Source organism: Astatotilapia calliptera, chromosome 14, assembly GCF_964374335.1.
Source record: "Astatotilapia calliptera chromosome 14, fAstCal68.1, whole genome shotgun sequence".
NCBI lineage: Eukaryota > Metazoa > Chordata > Actinopteri > Cichliformes > Cichlidae > Astatotilapia > Astatotilapia calliptera.
Window position 1 is genome coordinate 30,257,698 of NC_137435.1, and position 21,574 is coordinate 30,279,271.

General features: G+C 41.3%; 2 protein-coding genes across 3 annotated transcripts in view; both read left to right on the forward strand.

Moving 5' to 3' along the window:
* Positions 1 to 277: 277 nt before the first annotated feature.
* LOC113036361 (uncharacterized) lies at positions 278 to 2,487 on the forward strand. The gene is made up of 4 exons (XM_026192678.2): positions 278 to 432; positions 604 to 692; positions 882 to 1,076; positions 2,119 to 2,487. Exons 1-4 carry the CDS (start codon positions 411 to 413, stop codon positions 2,122 to 2,124), a joined length of 312 nt encoding a protein of 103 aa, XP_026048463.1. The 5' UTR covers positions 278 to 410; the 3' UTR covers positions 2,125 to 2,487.
* A 14,003-nt stretch (positions 2,488 to 16,490) lies between these two features.
* igsf11 (immunoglobulin superfamily member 11) overlaps positions 16,491 to 21,574 on the forward strand; it is a 121,038-nt gene continuing 115,954 nt past the window's right edge. For both annotated transcript variants that reach the window (XM_080288477.1, XM_026191304.2), the window contains exon 1: positions 16,491 to 17,049. In XM_080288477.1, the coding sequence (XP_080144603.1) occupies positions 16,989 to 17,049 (61 nt within the window). In that variant the 5' untranslated portion in view covers positions 16,491 to 16,988. The remainder of the gene's footprint in view (positions 17,050 to 21,574) is intronic.

Below are 21,574 nucleotides of genomic sequence, written 5' to 3' on the forward strand. Positions count from 1 at the left end.
GGGTTGAAAACTATTCTGTAGTCAGAATAATCCAAATTTTTAAGTCATTTTGAAAAACATGGACACTGTTGCATCCTTGAAATAAAGAGGAGAGGGACTATCCGAGAGGATGGTAGGAGGGATGGAGCTTATCGCAGCTGATGTGGGGGAAGCAGGTGGACGGTGGACAGGCCAGCGAGCAAGGTTATGTATCAAATACGCACAAATAAGAAATATAACACTACCTCACAACGTCTCCCTCTCACCTCACCGCAAGAACGAACTGCGTTTGCGGGGCGTGGTGCGGTGTTGAACACGTGACTTAGGTGCGGTCGGTCACTCCAGATTTCCTGAAAAGTAGTAGCAGCGAGAGCTCGCTGACAGAGTCTGTTTCGGAATCGGAGAGAAGAGGCGCATAAGTAATAGTCACAATGAGTTTCGATCTGTCAGAAGGTAAAAATATATTGCAGCTTTACGTGTTTTTTTTTCTTTAGCTGCACTCTTCTGTTGTTCGAAGATTTTGCGCTTTTGTTCGCGCAAAACCTGCGAACAGGTTTTGCGCTCCATATTGCGATATGTGGACACATGGTCCTTAAAACCCTGTCCCATCTTTGTCTTTGGCAGCTGCGGGTAAGGACGAGGAGATAAAGAAGGAGGAAGCACAGAAAGATGAACTCAATTTGCCCTGGGGCAAGAACAAAGATAAGGACAAGGTAAGACTTTTAATTCGCTTTCCAGAACAAAATGTGCGCTACGGATGGGAGTTGCATAAACACGGTGACGAGAATTGACATCTCCTCTTGTAAACCGGTTTTTCTCGTATTTCCTTACTTTTGATTAACTACAATAATCACGACATAAAAAAAAACTATTTATTAATTGTAAACTTTGTATATTTTTAGGAAGGCAGCAAAGACAAGTCTGGAAGTAAGGACAAGGACAAGTCTGGAAGTAAGGACAAGGACAAGCATAAGGACAAGGACAAGCATAAGGACAAGGATAAGGACAAGTCTCACAGCAAGGAACATGGTGAGAAGAAGAAGGAGAAAAAGAAAAAGGAGAAGAAGCATGGAGGCAAATCTTCCAGCAGTGATGAGGTAGGTGTACCTGTACGGTTTAGTTTCAGGGATCACTTCCTCATCTCCTGATCAGGCAAAGTGGTTTTAGTTGATTTTTATTATTATTGTTGTTGTTGTTATTATTATTATTATTTGTATTTATTATTAGTATTTTGTAGCCAAAGTCGTTATAGTTTTCGTATTTTTCTAATTGGTTTTTATTTTGATTTCTTTTTGTATTTAATTCGGTTTAGTTGAAGTTATTTTCCAGGGTGGATTCTCTTGTTTTAGTGTAGTTTGTATTATTATTATTATTATTATTATTATTATTTTATTGGAAGGAATGTATTTAGGACAGTAGGTAATTTCTTTTTTGTGATTCACCTTTTCCAAGCTCACAAAATATTTTTTTCAAAGGTTTATTTTTAATTTTTATTTTAGTTCATTAAAGTCTTTTCTCCCCATCTAGTTTTTGTTTTTAGTTTTAGGTAACTAAAATGACCGGGGCTGGCACAGTGAACACACACAGGCCACCTCCACATAGCTGTCAGTGCTCAGTGTGTGAACGTGTCTCTGTAGTTATAAACCTGCAGCTAAACTTGTAACAAACCTGTCACACCTCTGCTCTAACCCTAACCCTAACCCTTATCCGCCGAATCTTTGGTTCCTATGGAACAGCCATAACCAGCCTTACCAGTACTTGCAGTTTAACAAGATGAGACACACCCAGCTCTCTTTGTGTGCTAAAGAGCTCAGACTGTGATCAGATCTGACTGACTAACCCGCAGCAGGGGAACACCTACTCTTTCGTCTTTCAGAGGAATTCCTTTTCTCTGACTTGCACTTTTATTTTAAGAATCATGTTGCTCACATTTGTATGAAAAGACTTACACGCATATGAGCCAGTGTGTTACAGAAGAGGAAACTGGTCAGATGATATGAGAGCTGTGCCACACTTGGATCAGTCGTGACCTGATTACATTTCCCAATATTCCTGCCCTCCCCCCGGCTTTTAAAGTGTTCCTTTATAAATCATTGTTTCCTTTCAGCAGTAACGGGATTATTCCCTTTGTCATTTCAGGACTGATGCTTCTTCGGGGACCAAACTGCTATGTTAGTCTTTTTATAATATCATCTGTCGACTAAGTGAGTGTGCCAGTTTTTCTTTTTGTCCTTCTGTTGATGTCTCAAGTACACAAAACCGATGATTCCTGGAAATTAATGTTCTGACAACAAACAGTAGGTCTGCAGGATTTACCCCCATTTTTTTCCACTCCTGGCCTGTATGGTTTTTCACCACAAGATGGCAGTAATGTCCACATAAAGCAAAAAAATGTGAAGATACTTTCTGTTATGAGAACGAATAAAAATACACAGATCGTTGTTGTCTGTCACTGTCATTTATTTTTGTTTTGGTAAAATAAAAAAGAGTTGGACTAAAGTAAATAAACCACTCGAATATTTCTTCTTAAACCGGTGACTTTTATGAATAATAGTTGGGTTTTTATTTTTAAATTTGTTTTTTAAGTAAATGGGTTTTTTTTTATTTAGATGCGTGTACGTATACTAAAAGAAGCAGTTTTCCTGTGAAACTGTGAATTAAAGATCATTTGATGTAAAATGTTAAGTGTTTTCTTTCCTCCTGGAAACTGGCCTCTATGTTGATGGATGGATCAGTTGAGGGCAGAGTAGTCGTGCACAAGCAAGAACAAATATTTGCCATCTTAGAAAAAAAAAAAATCCCAGAAATAAATTGATCACACTTCAAAAACCTAAAAAATATGGAAAGACACTTAACATCAAAGTGAGCTGTGTGTGACCCATGATGTAGAATGAGTTTCACATCCCTGCTCTAAATTATTGATAGAACTACTGACGTGGGAAAGAAAGAGTCATACTCAGCAGGTATGACATTGGACCACCAGCCTAAATTCTGCCTGGCCTGACACTGATCAGATATGTAAGAAACTTCCAGTTTAACACATTGATGTCATTGACAAACCAATTACAGGTCATCAAATACAGCAATTACAACATTCTGTTCAGTGCTATTTATGTAGCATCAAATCACAATAACAGTCACCTCAAGGCACTTTATATAGTAAGGTAAAAACCCTATGATAATCTGGTCATACAAGAAACCCATTAACAAAGAAAAAAATCTACTTTTGTGACTTAACTCATGAAGTTTAAGCAGCCAGTAAAAGTAGGCTGTGTCCCTTTTTTGTGGTTGGAAGATGCGGACAAGCTGTGAAGCACACTTCACGTTGACAAACGATCGGAACCAGACAGGTTCATTTTTAAACTGTGCCCCACTGCTCATTTAATTTTCTTTCCCTTCACCTTATGTTTTATCATTATGACTACTTGTCGACATGCATCTGAAGACTTGACCAAGTTTACATTTAAACGTCTTGTCCGGTGACTTTTCAAAATTTTCCAAAACTGCACTAACACTTTCACTTTTTATAATTTACCAGAGACAAAAAGATCAGAGGTAGAAGTGAATGTTTTTTAAAAGTTAAAAAAATACTCCTCCATTCAGCTTGCAAAAGGACTCTGGGATTCAGTGATTGATGGAGCCAGTGGCTGATTAGAGCTTCTAATTATAAAAGAAGGAGTCCTTTTTCAGCACGATTTTGTAATCACTCACGGCTGTGGATTCAGATTTACAATGGAGAAAGCAGCAGGAGTAGAAGAATAGTCACTGTTGAAAAATGAGAAATTTTCACAGGAAGTCACACACAGATTACTTATTTTAGGCCGGGATTGGACTGAACCCCCTTTTCCTTCAGAATTGCCTAAATTATTTGTTTCACAGATTCAACAAGTTGCTGGAAACGTTTGGCAAGGGTTTTTGGTCCATGTCAGCATAACACAATTTGTCATCTGCACATCAATAATGTGAATTTCCAGTTCCACCACATCCCAAAGCAGCTCTATTAGAGTAAGATCTGGTGACTGTGGAGGCCATTTAAGTACAGGGTGGGCCATTTATATGGATACACCGTAATAAAATGGGAATGGTTGGTGATATTAAAGTCCTGTTTGTGGCACATTAGTATATGTGAGGGGGCAAACTCCTCAAGATGGGTGGTGACCATGGTGGCCATTTAGAAGTCGGCCATCTTGGATACAACTTTTGTTTTTTCAATAGGAAGAGGGCCATGTGACACCTCAAACTTATTGGTAATGTCACAAGAAAAACAATGTTGTGCTTGGTTTCAACATAACTTTATTCTTTCATGAGTTATTTACAAGTTTCTGCCCACTTAAAATGTGTTCAATGTGTTGCCCATTGTGTTGGATTGTCAATGCAACACAATAGGCCATTCCCATTTTATTACAGTGTATCCATATAAATGGCCCACCCTGTACAGTGAACTCACTGTCATGTTAAACAAAAAACTGAGATGATCTGAGTTTTGTGAGCAGGTGTGCTACCCTCCTGGAACCAGCCATCAAAATATGGACATGATCAGCAACAACATTCAGGTTGACTGTGGTATTTAATAGGGGTGCAACGATACTCGTATCGATATTGAACCGGTCAATACAGTGCTTTCGGTTCGGTACGCATATGTACATGGCAAATTGAACCTCCCCCACCCTCATGACCCTGAAGGTAAGCGCATCATGGACTAAAGTAAAACAGTATGTTGGATGTGCCAGGCAATGCTCAATTACATGGATGGGAACTAGTGTGTTAGCGCAGTTAGCTCGTTAACGTGTTGGCCATCTAGCCCCACGCACGGGGCGATCCGCGGTAGCTCGTAAACGGAGATTTGCCGTGTTGTGGCGTTAACGTCATTTCAACGAGATTAACGCTGACAGCACTAGTGGGAACACAACGAATATGACTGCACATTTACACCGACATCATCCTAGTGCAAAGACAAGTGGAAGCAGACAAAAACAACAAGCATGCATGCTTCAAACTTTACCCGAGTCATTTAGACAGCCGTTAGCACATGATTCTCCTTATGGGGACCTGATATGTTTAATATTGTGGCGAGCTCAGACAAGGTGGAGACGGAGGTGTCGTTTGGTCTTGCTTCCCGTGAGCTAGCCAGGGAGCACAGCCGTTTATTGACATCTGCAGAAGAACACTGCCGCTAGCTAACTGCTCAGCGCGGCAACCGCACAACAACAACAACACACAGGGCGCCCTCTGCCCCCGGAAGGACACACCGTCGCAGTGAGAGGGCGTCACCCTTCACTATGGCAACATAAACAAAACATAACTGTACAAACAGAACCCCGAACAGTCCTGACCCGCTACATAGCCCCCATCTAAGGAGTCAGTTGTCCCCGACGACCCCATTACCCCACACAAAGTCCTGCAAATGTCCAGGTGCCTTCTTTTGAAGTCACTTGGGTCAGAACATGGGGTGCCACCATCGTCCCACTTCTGACACCAATGTGGCGAGCTCAGACAAGGAGGAGACGGAGGTGTCGTTTGGTCTTGCTTCCGTGAGCTAGCCAGGGAGCACAGCCGTTTATTGACATCTGCAGAAGAACACTGCCGCTAGCTAACTGCTCAGCGCGGCAACCGCACAGCAACAACAACAGCAACACACAGGGCGCCCTCTGACCCCGGAAGAACACACCATCGCATCGAGAGGGCGTCACCCGTCACTATGGCAACATAAACAAAACATAACTGTACAAACAGAACCCCGAACAGCCCTGACCCGCTACAATATGCTGCTGAGAATATAGCCCAGAAGAAGTGTATAGTATTGCTTTTATTTTGGAAAGAGCCATTTCTCTGTAATAAACTCTCTTTTCCAAAGATGAGTGATTCCTCAATCAGATACAGGGCTCGCAAAATCGCTAACCCGACGTCCCGGGGCTAGCGATTTTTCCAGTCGGGCTACCAAAATCTATCTCTGCCCTGCCCGTAGGGCTATGGTAGGAAGGAAAAATATATGTCAATGTTTTTGCATTCTTTCGGAAATGTAGCTGGGTAATTATGTCATTGGCATCGGTGAGCCACTGTCAATATGTGACATATTGAAATCGCGTTTGAATTTGCGCTTGTTTTTTGCTTTCACTTTGCAATCGGGTGAACTGTGTATAGAGAGCGACAGTACTGATTGGTGAGTGATGATAATTTGCGCACCAATTCCTCTGATATCGTCTTATCAATCATTAGCTTACTATGCAAACATGACAAGTGAAATCTCCCGCAGCAAGCTTAAACATGTGAGAGGTTGATCGCGCAGAGAATCGCTGACCGTTATGTGTGTGTGTGTAAAAGCAGCAGGATATATATTTTAGTTCTGCTGAGCCAAATAAGACAGGTCAGGGTGAAGAAGTGACAGCCAAAGAAAAGCTTACCACAAAACGGAAAAGTTATGACAAATCAGACTATAAGGCGAAAAGAAAGTGCAGCTTTATGGTTTCATGGACAAAAGAATTTCTGTGGCTGCAATATGACGAGCTATATAACCGGGGCTGCACATAAATGGTCCGCAGGTGCGCATTCGCTGTCAAAATAAAATAAAAAAAACGCGCACAAGATATGAAGTTGCAACGCGTGTTTGCATATATAAGATTTTCTGGAGGAGGACAGACATTTGTTTAGAACTCTTAAAGATGTCGAAGAAGCTCCTTTAAGCAATTACTTTGGTGTTCCTCCACCTCCAAAGAAATGTCAGAAGGAGTCCGAACCACAAAAGAAGCACGTATTCTCGGAAAAGTGGTTGCAGGAGGTGAGCTGGCTTCAAACAAATGATGAACGCACAGAGATGTGGTGCGGAATGTGCCGTGAAAATCCCACTCTAGCGGACAAAAACAGTGCTTTTTATATGGACGCAAACGCGCGTTGCAACTTCTTATCTGGTGCGCGTCTTTTATTTTGACAGCGAATGCGCACATGCAGACCACTTATGTGCACCCGTGTAAATAACATAATGTTCCTCCGGGTGTGTTGTTGGTTTTCTCTCGATTCCTGAGTCGACAAGCGCCTTTGTTACTGGGACCAGTCATTTTAAGAAAGGCCCCCAGTAGAACCCATGAGCAATGCAAGAAATGCATTATTGCTCAGTCTGCAATATCTTTCCCAGAACAAACACCAATTGCAAATAACATACTAAAAATAAACCTGAAAAATCTGTTTAGAACAGCATACTATGTTGCAAAGAGTGAACTACCACTGGCAAAATTTAGCAGTCTTTGCAAACTTCAAAAAGCAAATGGCCTAGATCTTGGTTCCACTTGTCTCTTACCCGTGACTTCAGTGGAAATTTCAAATTCAGGATATGACACAGACTGATTCATGTTCTACACAGTTCTTACAAGTTCATAGAAATTTCTGTTCAATTAGAACCAAGTATTTGAGTTGATGATTGTAATACAATGTTGTAATTTGTTTTTCAACAATTTTTTGATTAATGTTTTGTTTCCTTTACAATATTATACTTTAATGTATAATATTGTAAAGGAAACAAAACATCAATCAAAAAATTGCTCTCTTTTTTATTCGGGCTACTTACATTTATTTTGGGCTACCAAAAACTGAAGAGTCCCTGCCCGAAGGGCTACCAGGGATTTTGAAATTTTGAGAGCCCTGAGATATATTTATTTTTTTAATTACTTTTGTTTCAGCAGCATTCAATTTAAAAACTGTACTTTTGAGTTAAAATATATATTTATAATTTTAATAAATGACAAATTAAAAAGGCATGAACATTTTTTTTGTATTGAAAAAATATTGAACCGTGACACCAAAGTATCGAACTGAACCGAACCGTGAATTTTGTGTATCGTTGCACCCCTAGTATTTAAATAATACTCAGTTGGTCCTCCACACCATTATACCACCAGCCTGATCCCCACATAGCAAAATTGGTATGGGCCAGATCTGGCCCACACAATGTGCTTACACATGGCCCACATACCGCCAGTGTAGGGACTAACGCGTTATAATAACTACGTTATTATTGTGGTAACGAGCATGGTAACTAGTTATTATGCCAGAATCAGGAACACGTTAATCGTTACTGGTATTTAGATAGGGTCGTTATCAGTGATGGGAATAACGGCGTTACAAGTAACGGCGTTACTAACGGCGTTACTTTTTTCAGCAACGAGTAATAAACTAATTACTATTCCTATCGTTACAACGCCGTTACAGTTACTAACAAGAAAATGCGGTCTGTTACTATTTTTCAACAAACAGACGGTTGAAGCTGTGTTCAGCTTACTGCGTCTTCTATCAGTTGCACGGAAGTAGCTGACTACATAAGTAATCTGGAGCTACAACTTTAAGCAGCTGCGCGCGCTCCCACTGATGGTAATCACGATCACTGTCTAGCACAGTGGTTCCCAAACTTTTTTTGCTAGGCCCCCCTTTGTTTTACAAGAAAAATGTTCGCCCCCCCCCCCCCCGCGCGCGCGCACACGCACGCACAAACACATCCTCTAACCAAACACACCCATATTTTGCTCCATTGCGGTTTATTTCATACCTCAAACATTTATTAAACAATTAAGCAAATACAAGTAATCTGCAATAAATTACATTTAGTAAGAAAATAAACTACTAACTCTTTTACGCTACGTGCACACCTACACGGGTATTTTTGAAAACGCAGCTGTTTCTATGCGTTTGGACCTTTCTTCCACATGTAAACGGCGTTTCGAATCACCGAAAACGGAGATTTTTTTAAAACTCCTTTTTTGCGTTTAGGTGTGGACGAGGAATACAGAATTCATCATGCAACGTCAAAGGTATGTGCCTTTTTTCACGTCAGGCTGTGCGCCACGTTATCGTTTACATGAGATGAATTGCAGAATAGCAGGTAGAGACAAAATACTGTTAATCTGACTTTCTGCAGGTTTTACACGCTTACATACACACATGCAGCTACTGTTCCTTTATTTACAAAGGCAGAGGCCTCACGGTGTGATTATTTTACGTGTAATTGTTTTTTTCCGGTGTAATAATATTCAACATTGCTATCAATACATTTTTCAATCCCTCTGCAAAATGGGTTCAAAAACATAAACAACTGTGGGATGCTGTTTGTCCGTGATTTGAACCGGGGGAACAAATCGTGGCAGGATCAGCCTGATGTTATTTGTATCCCGCTGTAACTTTACTGTATAAAGAGCTAACATCTCCAAAATGTCAGGAGTAGTTAGTCATTACAACAAGTGTTTGTGAACTAAAAATCAAGAATGTGGGATACTGTTTGTCCGTGATTTGGAGAGCCCAGCGCTGCTCCCGACGAAGGGAAAACCAATTCTGCCTGGGAGACCTACCTCGGCACTTGTGCAGGTGAAGCCAAAGGGAAGATAAGCTTCACCATATTTTCTAGTCTTTGGCTTAGAATGAAGTTGGTTTAGAAACATTCAGCGATGCTTCATCTCCTCCTTTGCATTTGTGTGGGAGCCCCGTCAAAAACCTGTCCATTATGCTAGCAGTGTCCAAGCCCTGTTTTTTTGTTTTTTCCCCCTTTACATACCGTGCCCCCCCCCCCCCCCCCCCCCCCAATGGCTCTGCCCCACACTTTGTGAAGGTCTGGTCTAGCACAACACCTGGAGCTAAGGGGGCAAAACAATCGCACGAGTGCTGCTGTTTGACTGAGGAAGAATAAAGTAGTCGTGGCAAGCCAATCACATGACCACTTCAAGACAATATGGGGCGCCGTTTGTAAAGTGAAACATGCTGAAATTAACGGCAACATTTTTCCACATTTAGCTCAAAACCTTACAAAAACATATTTTTTCGAGTAAATTTTTACAACATTTAGTAAAATATTTGTAATTTTTCATCAAATGTTAAATATTAAATCTAAATGTTAAATATTAAATCTAAATGTTAAATGTTAAATCTAAATGTTAAATATTAAATCTAAATGTTAAATGTTAAATCTAAATGTTAAATGTTAAATCTAAATATTATATTTAAATCTAAATGTTAAATGTTAAATCTAAATGTTAAATGTTAAATCTAAATGTTAAATGTTAAATCTAAATATTATATTTAAATCTAAATGTTAAATGTTAAATCTAAATGTTAAATATTAAATCTAAATATTATATTTAAATCTAAATGTTAAATGTTAAATCTAAATGTTAAATGTTAAATCTAAATGCTAAATGTTAAATGTTAAACCTAAATGTTTAGGCTAATATGCAAATGTATTGTACGGATCAACGGAAATACCAAAATAAAAGCTACGAAAGATGCAACGAAAGATGCAACGAAAAGATTCAAGTCTCTGGAAACAGCTGGAAACTATTTGAAATTCAATAAGAAATGAGACTGTCAAAAAGTTTTCAGTTTTTTATTTGTCTAAAAATAATGGCATAGCACTTTTATTATTTGACTTATTTATTTTTTTAGAAATTTCTAAAATATGTGTGCTTTATGACAGGGACTCTATTGCATTTATTAAGCGCTCTATATTTTGATATTAGTGTCTCGTGTAGTATATAATCATGTGCTGTCTAATAACTGAGGCCTTAAACCTTAAACATATAAATAAGAAGTTAGACTTGTAACTCTGATCACGTCTCCTTTTTGATTTTTAGAGGTACTAACCCTTAGGCGACAGTAACAACACTGTTTTTACCTACCAATTCATTTAAAAGGTCTGCCACTGCCACTTTAAAGTCTGTTGACCTCATCAAGGTATGCAATATGATGACTTCATCACGAACTGTTTGTAGTTCAGTAATATTAGTCTTATTTTTACTTTAACACATGCTGTTTTCCACTCTCTTCCTGTGTGTTGGATTTCATTTTGCACCATGTTTGAATAGTTTGTTCTTTAAAAAAAAAGAAGCATAATGTTTGGCAAAAATCTCAGAAAACTGTGTAGAAGCAAAAGTGACAGGAGATAGAAATACTCAGCTGCTCATAAACCAAAACTACTCGGCCATAAAGAGGTCGGAAGAAAAAGGTGAACGCTCGCAGCCAACAAGGGCAAAACAACTCAAAGAAGACATGATGCAGCACTAAAGCAAAGGATCGCTCGTTTACTTGACATCAATATTAAAGTTATGGTGAACTGCAGCCAGGTCTGTCAGAGAGGAGTAGTACAGCGTTTAGCATCGAGGATCTCCTTCAGGTCTTTTGAATCTTTCATGGAGGTGCAGAAAAAAAAATAAAATGGAGCAGGTTTCAGAAGGAAATCAATAATACATCAAGCACACATCTGTTTGTGGCTGCTGGAGAAACTCAGTTTTACCCATCCATCATGTTTAAACCTAATTTTAACCTGTAAGAAGAGAATCAGGAGAATTAGAGGAATATTTCTTCTTCGGTCAGAAGAATGTATGAATCATTTGTGCTAAAAATGTCTTTCACTTTAGAAAAAACATGTTATTTCATTGTTTTGCTTTTTTTGTCCCCTTTTCATTTCTGTTGAACTTCTCTTACCTAATTAGCGCATCACTTGCATCATTTGGATTTCTCTTCAGCTTCTGACAAATGACATAGAAATGCAAACTGAAAGTCAGAGGAGAACGAGAGGTCAGAAACCATTAACATGCAGCAGGTCCATAATTTGTTAGACAAAGACACAACTTTAGTTTGCCTCAGTTTGTCTCCTATACATACCACAGCGGATTTAAAGTCAAACAATCAGGATATGCCTTGACTTAAAATAATATGTTCTGGCCTACAGAGGCAAAACTGCTGAACCTCTGTCTTTCTCCAATAAATTGTGGATGTATGAAAAGGTGAAAAACTCAACTACAGCAGAAATGATTGACAGAAAAAACAAGACCATTTAAATATGCAGCATATTGTCTGATCCTAGCTTTCCAAATTTGTCTTTGTCAGTTATGATGGTAAAGAGAAAGAGAGGAGAATGGATGGACGACAGTAAATGAATCAGGACCTGCAGAGGATTAGTAAAGAGGAAGGGAGGGCAGCTATGAAAAGGATGAAGAGTGGAAAGGCAGCAGGTCCAGATGACATACCTGTGGAGGTGTAGACCAGAGGGCATTGGGCTTTTTGATCAGACTGTTCATCATAATCTTGGTGAGTGAGCGCATGCCTGAGGGATGGACAAGAAGTGTGCTGATGTGGAGAGCTATGGGATAAAGAGGGAGGGATGAAGTGGACGAGTCAAACCATGAAGAAACGAGAAAGAAGCCAGTTTAAGGAGACAGGCTTAGCTTCATGCCAAGAAAAAGCACTGCAGGTGTGATGTTTGCTTTTAGAGTGTTGATGGAGAAGTTTGGAGATGGTCAGAAGTAGGGATGGGTATTGATAAGATTTTCACGATTCCGATTCCATTTTTGATTCTGTTTAAAAATTCAATTCTTTATCGATTCTCTTATCGATTCTTTTTAAAAAAGGAGAACACTAAGGTCGATTAGCTTAGAACTTTGTTTTATATCTTCTCTTTGAACAAGATAGAAATTTAGGAGTAACATGGCCTTACAAACCCAACAGTGAGATCTTAAGAGATCCACAGCCTACGGCTCTTCAATGGGGTGTCACAGGGTCCCCAGGAAAAAAAATTGTAAATGTAAAATAATAAAATAAATATTCTTCTGTAGCAATAACAAAGTATAACATAAATTATTCAGTAGCAATTACACAAGAATATCCAGTAATGTCCCTGCCTACAATTAAACACATTCACTTACCGAAAATCGGGGCATCCGCTGTGGCAAATAGGTGCAAGCCTTTTACCACAAACTTAATCACTGCTCGGTGACATTCGTCTATCCTGGCCTGAAAGGAGATGCTATCGGTAGACTGCAGCGAGAACTACCAGCATCTGAGCCAGACTCTGTCTGTCTCTCTCATCATGGTCACCTAAATGGTCACCTAAATGCACAGTAATGGCCGGTTTTGTAATAAGGCAGATCGCGCTAACATAATATGCACTGTTAGTTGATTATTTACCTGCCACATTAACAGGAGAGGACGTGCAAACGTTACCGCTGCTGCTGGGTTGAGATTCACGAGTCTGGAGCGGAATTAAAAACACGACATTCATTTAAGGTTATCACGTGTTTTCCCTTAAATGAAGTATCTACTTTGCAAGTATTGCAAGTTGCCCTGTTGTCATCCGTTCTTGTAAAGTATGACCAAACTTTTGAGCTTTTGAGCCGCCGTGTTTCCTGCCAGGTAAATGACGCTCCGCAACGTGGTGACGTCATTCGGGGCGACTGGAATCGATAAGGGAATCATTTGCAAAAATGGCAAACAATTCCAAGGAATTGAAACAGTGGGAACCGGTTCTCAACAAGAACCGGTTTTCGATACCCATCTCTAGTCAGAAGGAGTTGCACTGTCTAGATCTAGAGAAAGCAGGATGACAGATGAGGTCAGGCGGGAATCTCCGTGGATTATAGCTTTTATAGGGAGCAGGTGGAGGTATGGACAGAATAAGTGTGTGTGAATAAGAGGGAGGCAGGTGTAGCAGTAAAGACACACATAGCAGAGGTAGTGAAGGTGAAGAAGAGAGCGCAGGCACGGTGGAGTGCATGGAGACGAGTATCGATGAATAAACTGTACAAAGATGGTGACTATGAAGCTACCAGGAAGGAGAAAAAGTGGATGACCTCAGAGAAGATTTGTGGATGTAGTGAGGGAGGACATGAGGAGGATTGATGTGAAAGATGAGCAAAGAGTAGGTGGATGATTTACTATGGCGCCCTCTGGGAGCAAGTGAAAGAAGAAGATTCTTTCGATTATATGTAAAAAAACAAAAAACAAAAAAAAAAACCCTAACCAAAACACAGCAGGCTACTAAGTCAGTGTGTTGTATAATAAGAAACAATAGCAACATAAACTAGATCTGCATCGTTCATATAGCCCTGCAATGATTCATGTCAAATAAGTTTCCCTTTTTAATTTTAAATTTTTCTTTCCAAGAGATCATTTAATTAATTCTGCCTTTGGGTGACACTGAGAGCTCTTTTTTTAAGTATGATGCCAAACGCCGTATGTCTCTTCAAACTTTTAAGCCCTGGTCCGTTGCACTGGGTGTAACTTTGCCCCTCAAGCATCTTTCATGAATATCACAAAGGTTGCAAGCCCTTTTCAGAAAGGGAGCTGCGAGTGGATGAGAGGAAAGTTTAAAGTTCAAGCAGAGAGACAGAGCGAGGGGAAGCCCTCGGGCCTTTTTAAGATGCTCCAATGTTCAACTTATTTACTTGCTGTGGCAAACAGTGAATACCTGCCAGAAGCTTTTAGGGCTGGAAAAAAAAATAAAAGCATGGAGTGATGTATATGGTGCTGCCCCCCCCCCCCCCCCCCATCATGGCTTATGCTGCACTTTTTTTAAATTCTGAAAAATCTAATTAGTGAAGAATATCTACAAATGCTTCACTCATAATGTTTCTCCTTTGATGTTCTGATGCTCTGAGACTGACAAGACTGAGAATCCTGTGAAGTAGAAAAGATATAAGCAGGCATTTAGTGCAGAGATGAGCTAAGTGAGATCAGTGGATCACAGTAATTAGATGCCGTACGTAGGTTGTTTGATGCAGTGTCCTTGGTAGCTTGTTTAATCGCTGATGAGTTCCTTTAGCCTGTGAGTTCATGCTCATCCCCGTGCTACTCTTTAATGAAAAAGAGATTTCTATTTTATTTCCTTCTTTGCCACAGACACAGTCTAGTCCAAGTTTTTTTTGTTTCTATTTGTTGCTTCTCCTTTTAAAATAAACCAAATGTTTATTTTATTTTATTTTCACTTGCTACACACGGGACAGACATGACTGGGGGAAAGAAAAGGGAGAAAGAAAGAGAGGTAGGGAGAGAAAAACAGCGGGGAAGAGGAACGGTGATAAAGGGCAAAATCCCAAAAACCAACAAAACAAACAGACAAAAAATACATATATCAATCACCTGGATCACCTGTTGAGAAAGAAAAAAGAGAAAACAAGCAAAAAAACAGATCAATATAATAAAAAACATCATTGCGATGATCTATTTGAATATAACAGTAAATACTAAATATTGAATATTATTGTGCAGCACGTAGGATCGACAGTGCTCAGTGTGCTTTGAGGTAGGAGCCAAAAAGGGTGTAGTTTGTGTGTGTGAGCACCCGTGTGTACACCTGTGAGCATGAGCGCGCTTGTATTTAAAAGGTTCCTTCATGCAATGATCTGCTAGAGGGTGTGGGGAGCCACAGCCCCGTCGTCCAGGGCATGAAGCAGGTATGGAGGAGATTCAGGCCCCCATCATCCAGAGGCCCCCAGAACACAAGAGACCAAGGAAGACCAACGGAGGGGCAACCGTGCCACTCTCCCGGAAAGAGCTGAGGAGAGCCCCAGATGAGGGGTCACTCAGCAGCTGCGGAGCAGAAGCCAGGGGGAGTTGCAGTGACGCGCCCGTGAGCTCCGCCGACAGCCAGCTGTGCCTGAGTGACCGAGCCCCAGGCCGAGATGCCGAGGGCACCCCACCCAACGAAGTGGCCCGAGTGAGCCCCAGGCTCCAGGCCCCGACAAGCAGCCACTGGAGTGAGCTGGTGCATACCAGACGCCCATCCCCGGACACCAAGAACCACCAATGCACGAATAGTCCAAGTTTCTATCTTCTTTTGAATGCATGCAGACGGCTTTAGGAGACTTTCAGAGAAGTAACTTTGCTTTCTTGTAAAGAGCTCTGCAGCCATTGTCTCTCAGAGAAGAACTCTCCTGACTGATTCTAATTATAGGCTCCTCTGGTGTGGCAGTGACAACGCTCTCTTGTTAAATTCCAAATTATGAAAATGAACACAGAGCTCAAATATAGCAGCAATATCAAACAAACTGATGAATGCTGTCACCGTGACAGGCAGAGAAAATGATTCACACAGAAGTGTGCAAAGCTTTCTGGTCTGTTCTATTTCATTCTACTGGGCCTTTTGTCGACGCGCCGCAGGAGGGCGCGAACGTCTCTCTTTCGTCTGGCGTCAACGGTCTCCCAGCAACAGCCAGGCTCGAGCTCGTCTCAATCGACCGCCGCTGAGCGCCGTCAAGCCGCACGGACACAGCCAGGCCCTCGCGGACAGAGTGGGGTGTTGCCTACAAAATAAAAGCCAACTGAGGTTAGGCGTGTAGTCGCCCAGCCTGACGGTGCTGGATTCTGCTGTCCCTGTTTGCTAGTTTGGATAAATGGCAATGGAATAAAATGTGAAATTTCAAGTTGGGAGGCTATTTTTAATGCTTAAGTAGCACCTCAAAGCAAAAAGCAAGAAAGATAATTAGAAAAGTAAAAATGAAATGTTAACCCACCAGTATTCATATGTATCGACCTCATGACTGCAGTGAATTGTAAAGATGATCGGTGAGGCAATTCAGGGATGATCGAAGGTACTGACACATCTGACCTTTATCCCCATCTAACAACGATTTGACTTTATAATTTTTTCAGATCTTTTTCTATCAAATACCTCCCATTTGATTTTTTTCTTTCGTTTGCTTTGAAAAACAGCGACCGGAAGTGGGACATTTCCCCCACACTTTCCGACTTACGCTCGGGTCTGCTCAGCTGCAGCCGAACAGACGAAAAACCATGGAGCGCAACAAGACGCGTTGGAGAGAATCACCGAGCGGGCGCGGAAAGTGTCAGTTTCAGTCGTGTTTGTAAGTTACTTCCAGCGAGAGTGGACAGACTTTTGGAACATCAGCAGGTGGAGAGTGATTCTTCGTTTTCTTTTTTTTCTCCAAGCGTGCGTAAACTGATTGGAGTGGTCGGGGAAAGAAAATAGCCTTGGAGTGTCCAGCGGCTACCAAAGAACGGGAGGGAGGCTAGTTAGTTTTTAAAACAAGCTCTGAAGTGAAGAAGAGTGCCTGCTGGATAGAAAGGTGGATTGGTGGATACCGTTTGGAGAATGCGCGCTGCGTAAAAGCCCCCATATCGCTTACATGTTGTTATAAGGAACAATTACTTCTCTTTGAGGAAACTGTGAGCGGAGACCTCCATAAAGAAAGGAGGCAGTGGTCTTAAATTGAAAGTGAGTTACTACTGAACAGTTACCAGCCATGGTGAAGTTCCATAACTCAGATCTATGGATAGCCTGGATGGTCATTTTCTGCATGGAGGGTAAGTTATATGACACTTGGAAACGTAGTCTGTGCGCCAACTATAAACTGAAAGCGCCTGGTAGGTTAATGATACCACTACTACTATTACTACTAATACTAATACTACTAATAATAATGTGGCTCTTTTGTAACTTGGATAAGTCACCATGACCATATATGTCTATAACTGGTATAAAAACAGACTTGGAACCCTTGGAACCTGGAATTGAATTGTCTCTTGGGCTCTGCCTCTCCAAAAGCCATATGATCCCAGCCCTCCTTAATACTTTGTGTTTGGATCACGCTGACAAATCCCCGGCATTACAAAAAAATAAAAAAAATAATAAAAAAAAGACTTTTCCGCCTTTTGCTAGTCGCTATCCCCACCGAGCACTTTTGACCGTGCACGTCTTATCCATATGCGCACTGCTTAGTTTTCCTTGTGGCCACCTTACACAACCCGAGGTCTGATTTTTTTCTCCCCCCCCACACCCGCCCCTTCTTTTGACCACTGATACACTTTAAAGCGTGGTACAGTAGTGTCTGTGTTTTAAAATAGAAACGGAGCAGACGGTGGAGGGTTGCGCTGGTAATCCGCCCGATTAACGAGGAGTATGATGATCAGGCTGCACAGGAGAGCGAGCAGCCCCAAAGGAAAATCACTGGATGTTCCTATAGCCCTCCGATGGGAATTTTATTGTGTGCGTGCACAAATAGCAGTTATGTATATGTGTGCGCTTTTGTTTACCTTCCCTTTCTTCTTAGCGCAGCGGTGCTGTTATCCCTGCAGTAATTTAACAGTGTTCTCGCCGAGAGTGCCTGCAAGTTTAGTGAGTTTGTCACACTTGCTGCTATAAAATAAACCAAAGTTTAAAAATTTGAAAACAAGTCCTTGTGCGTCCTATTCAAGCTTTAGGTGAGACGAAGGAATTCATGAAAAACAAGATTAAGTTAACATTAAAGACAATATTAACAGCCTGCCGTTTATAGACTAAATATATTGCTGCAGATATGATGTTTCCCCACTGAATAAGGATGGATATGGTGCTCATATTAAAATTTCCTTTCACCTGAGGTCCACATCTTTATTGAAAAACACATCAGAGCAGAGCAGAGACATGCTTGAATATTGACTGATTCCTCTCAGAGCTTCATGCAACATTTGCACTGAACCTTGCAACACACACACACACACACACCAGTCTGACATGTCAATTTGGACCGAAGAGTTGTGCAAGATTCAATTTAGCCCAATTCCCCAGGTGTTTTTACTCCGCTGCTTGCTTATTTGGCTTGTGGGTACCTCTGTGGTGAGTGGATGCGTGGCCTCTCGTCAGCTTCACTCGGGTTACACACATACACGCCCATGATAGTACATCGTGGACTGTGGTCACTCCATGTGTCTGTCCGGCTCAAAAGACCTCAGCTTTGCATTGACTTTAGGTTAAGTAAGACCGATGTGAGTTCAGCATCTCTGTAACAAGACAACTTGCTCAGAGAGAAGCAGGACAGCCTTTCTTCTCTCCTTTTGCTGTCTTGCTGGGGAGCTGCCAGTGTTGCTATAAATAAATTCTGATGCAGCAAAGTCTGTATTGTTCATGGTGGCTTCTGTGTTTGTTGACCTCAACTTTTTCATGCCAAACATAGTCTCTAGGATGATGAGATCAGTCTTAATAGACATCAGATTGTTTTTGAAGATATTACACATGAGACTTTATACATATATATTAGTTTGTTGTAGTTTTGCTTCACACGTGTGGCAAAAAAACCCTACTTTTTGTTCAGAAGTGCCTTAGGATGTCCACAGAAAAGCATGAAAAATGGAAAAGCTTTAAAAAGCAGGAAAAAGCAACAGAAGGAAGTAAAATTCATGAGTTCCTCGGACAGGCATCAATCATGGCCTAGTTCGTGGCAGGGCCCTTCGTATTTCAGCATTAGTTAGAGGACATGTCGTGTCCTCTTCAGCCATCAGCGCTCCCCAGTTACACATAAATATTGTATCCCCTCTTCTCAGTTAGAAATGGATTCATCTCAACAGCAGCCTCGCAAGAAAAGTTGGGTTCGTCTGGATCTGCAGTGCTGGGATCATTTGAAGAAAGTTTCTAAAAGTTAGAAGAATGAACAGTGGAGACTCTATGCTGATAAACAGATTAGTTCAGCTGTTGTCACAATGAACACCCGTGGTGATACCAACACAGGGCCGCTCTGTTACCGTGCCCTGATTTAAAGATACACCCAGAACAGCCCTCAAGGGCGTAGCAGGGACAGATCCCGAGGTTCAGTCAATTCAGCAAATTGAATTCGAGCGGAGCTGGTGGCTCTGAACTTTTCAATTGCTTTTGTTTGGTTTACTCGCCTGCGTAACGCTTCCTATAGAATCCTTCAAGTTTGAATACACAGAAGCGCTCAGATTAGCCCGTTGTCTTCAGGTTTGGACCGAAGAGTTCAGTGAGAATAAGCGTTAAAAAGAGACAACATGGTCTGTTTCTCAGAGCTCATTGGCATTCAGGGCGTTCGTGCCTGCTTCAAAGCAGAACTTAGACCAATTCTCCTTCCTGCTCGCTCTGTGAGCTTGTTAACCTCTTGAGGCTCTGCTGAAAGTGGCGGCATCAAAGTTACACAGTGAGTCTGGTTTATCTGTCGTGTCGGTTGCTGCGTTTTGTCATGTTTGCAAGTCCACTTTCCAACTCAATCCGTCCCAGAAATTAGATTTCATCTACTTCCAGCAGGAGTACTCACCAGATCTGCAGACCATAAGACAACAACCTGTCTGGATGAAGAAAAGTGTGCTAAACAATGATATCTTTTTTGATTTTGGGTTATTGTTATACTTATTGCTCAAGTCATTTCCAGTCTCATCTTGTAGGCCTTGTTCTTTTTCCTGCCAGTCTTCTGTATCACCTGTTTCTGGTCCACTCATTATTCCTCCAAGTATAAAAACCTCCTATGTAGTTCTCCCAAATCGCCAGATTGGAGTGTTGTGTTCCTTAAAAGTGATTTTTGTGTTTTTGGTTTGCCTGCACCCTTGTGTTGTCTTTTCATTGCTGACTGCCATCATGCCCATGCTCTGAAAGCCCAGTAGTAAAGTTTGGCATGTTCTTCCTGGTTCCTTCAGTGCTATATTTGGATCCTTTCCTCTTTTGGACTCAGTCGCAATATTATCATCTTTTATTTTCATCAGTAATTACAGTATATTTCAATGACCATCAGGTCCAGTGAGAAACAACTGCATATTTACCAGAATGCCTTTTTTTGCCGCTTCAAATTGTCACCGTTTTATTTTGTTAGGCTATTTGTCTGCTAGTTAAAGCCAATGAGAGAGAGGAGAGCGGCAAGTAGTCCCTGAGATGTTATGCCAGTAGCAGAGTAAAGAACATGTAGGGGTGCCGAGAGTTTCCCGCTTAGTTGGTCAGGTACTAACTTAGAGAACACCTCTCTTGCTGCTGATGCAGATTAAAAAAAAAAAAAAGCAGTTTGTGTCAGTTTCAGCCGTTAAGTAGAGATTTTTTTTCACCCCCTCTCCTCTTCTGCCTGCTGCTAAAAAGGAGCAGCTGGAACAAGAGTGTTGGACAGATGGAACTTTCCACCTCGATTATTTTTCCCGCTAAAAATAGCCTCTCAAAAAATTAAAAGACCTCCGGGACCGCTCGCAAAGTGCATGTGCGTGCGTGTACGTGGCCGCTTGAGCGACAGAGGCGCAGGGAACTTCAGACGACGTGGTCCTCAGATGATGGCAGCCGCGGCCATCCTGGGAGTGTGAATGAATAAATGATGGGCAGATATTTGGAGGAGAGAGAGAGCAGCATTTGCCCGGTCCCTTGGTCTCTTAAGCACACATTAAACTAGGCCCCCAAAGAATCCACAGGCTGCCTCTTGCTTGCACGGCAGTTGGCCAAGCATCTGGGGCAAACATCTGATGTGGTCACTTCACAGAGATTTGGGGGTTTGGAGCTTTGAGGTTTTGGAGTTGGTTGTACCTCTAATCACAGTGGCAAATGAGGAAATCACGAGGATGTAGTAAAGCAGGGTGATGCTCTTAATGCAGCACTGCGATCAGTGGGGCTTTTTGTTGCATTTGGGTTAGATGGCGAAACGGAGTGTCGGGGAAATTGCGTGTCACTTAATAAACCAGAAGCTCAGCTTGTGGTCAGTGCCGTTGTCAAACTTGCTTTAGATTTGTGTTTGCCATTTATTACATGATTTATTACATGAAAAAATAATAGGTTAAGTTCATATGTAAGCAGAGAAAGTGTGTGACTAAAGCTTTTTGACTTTTACTTTATGACACCTTGCAGCACTTGAAACAGTGGCCAGATTCATCTCCAGCCACAAGATCGTTGCTCTGAGCAAAGAGATAATCGTGGATGAAGTGCGACAATCGCGCCATTGTGAGAGCTGATGTTAGTTTATGAGTCTTTGAAAAGGCAAGTCGGCTTCGTGACTCAAAGATGGAAATGAATCACTACAGTCTTGCAATGGGGCTTTTTTTTGTTGGTTTACAGGTGCAGAGGAGGTGATATCATTTGAAAAAGCTGGAAAAAAAA

Bases quoted from the DNA above. Each gene is read 5' to 3' on its own strand.
- LOC113036361 (XM_026192678.2), top strand. From the start codon at position 411: ATGAGTTTCGATCTGTCAGAAG. The intron at 433-603 runs GTAAAAATATAT...TGTCTTTGGCAG, and splicing joins GAGTTTCGATCTGTCAGAAG to CTGCGGGTAAGGACGAGGAG. The intron at 693-881 runs GTAAGACTTTTA...GTATATTTTTAG, and splicing joins AGAACAAAGATAAGGACAAG to GAAGGCAGCAAAGACAAGTC.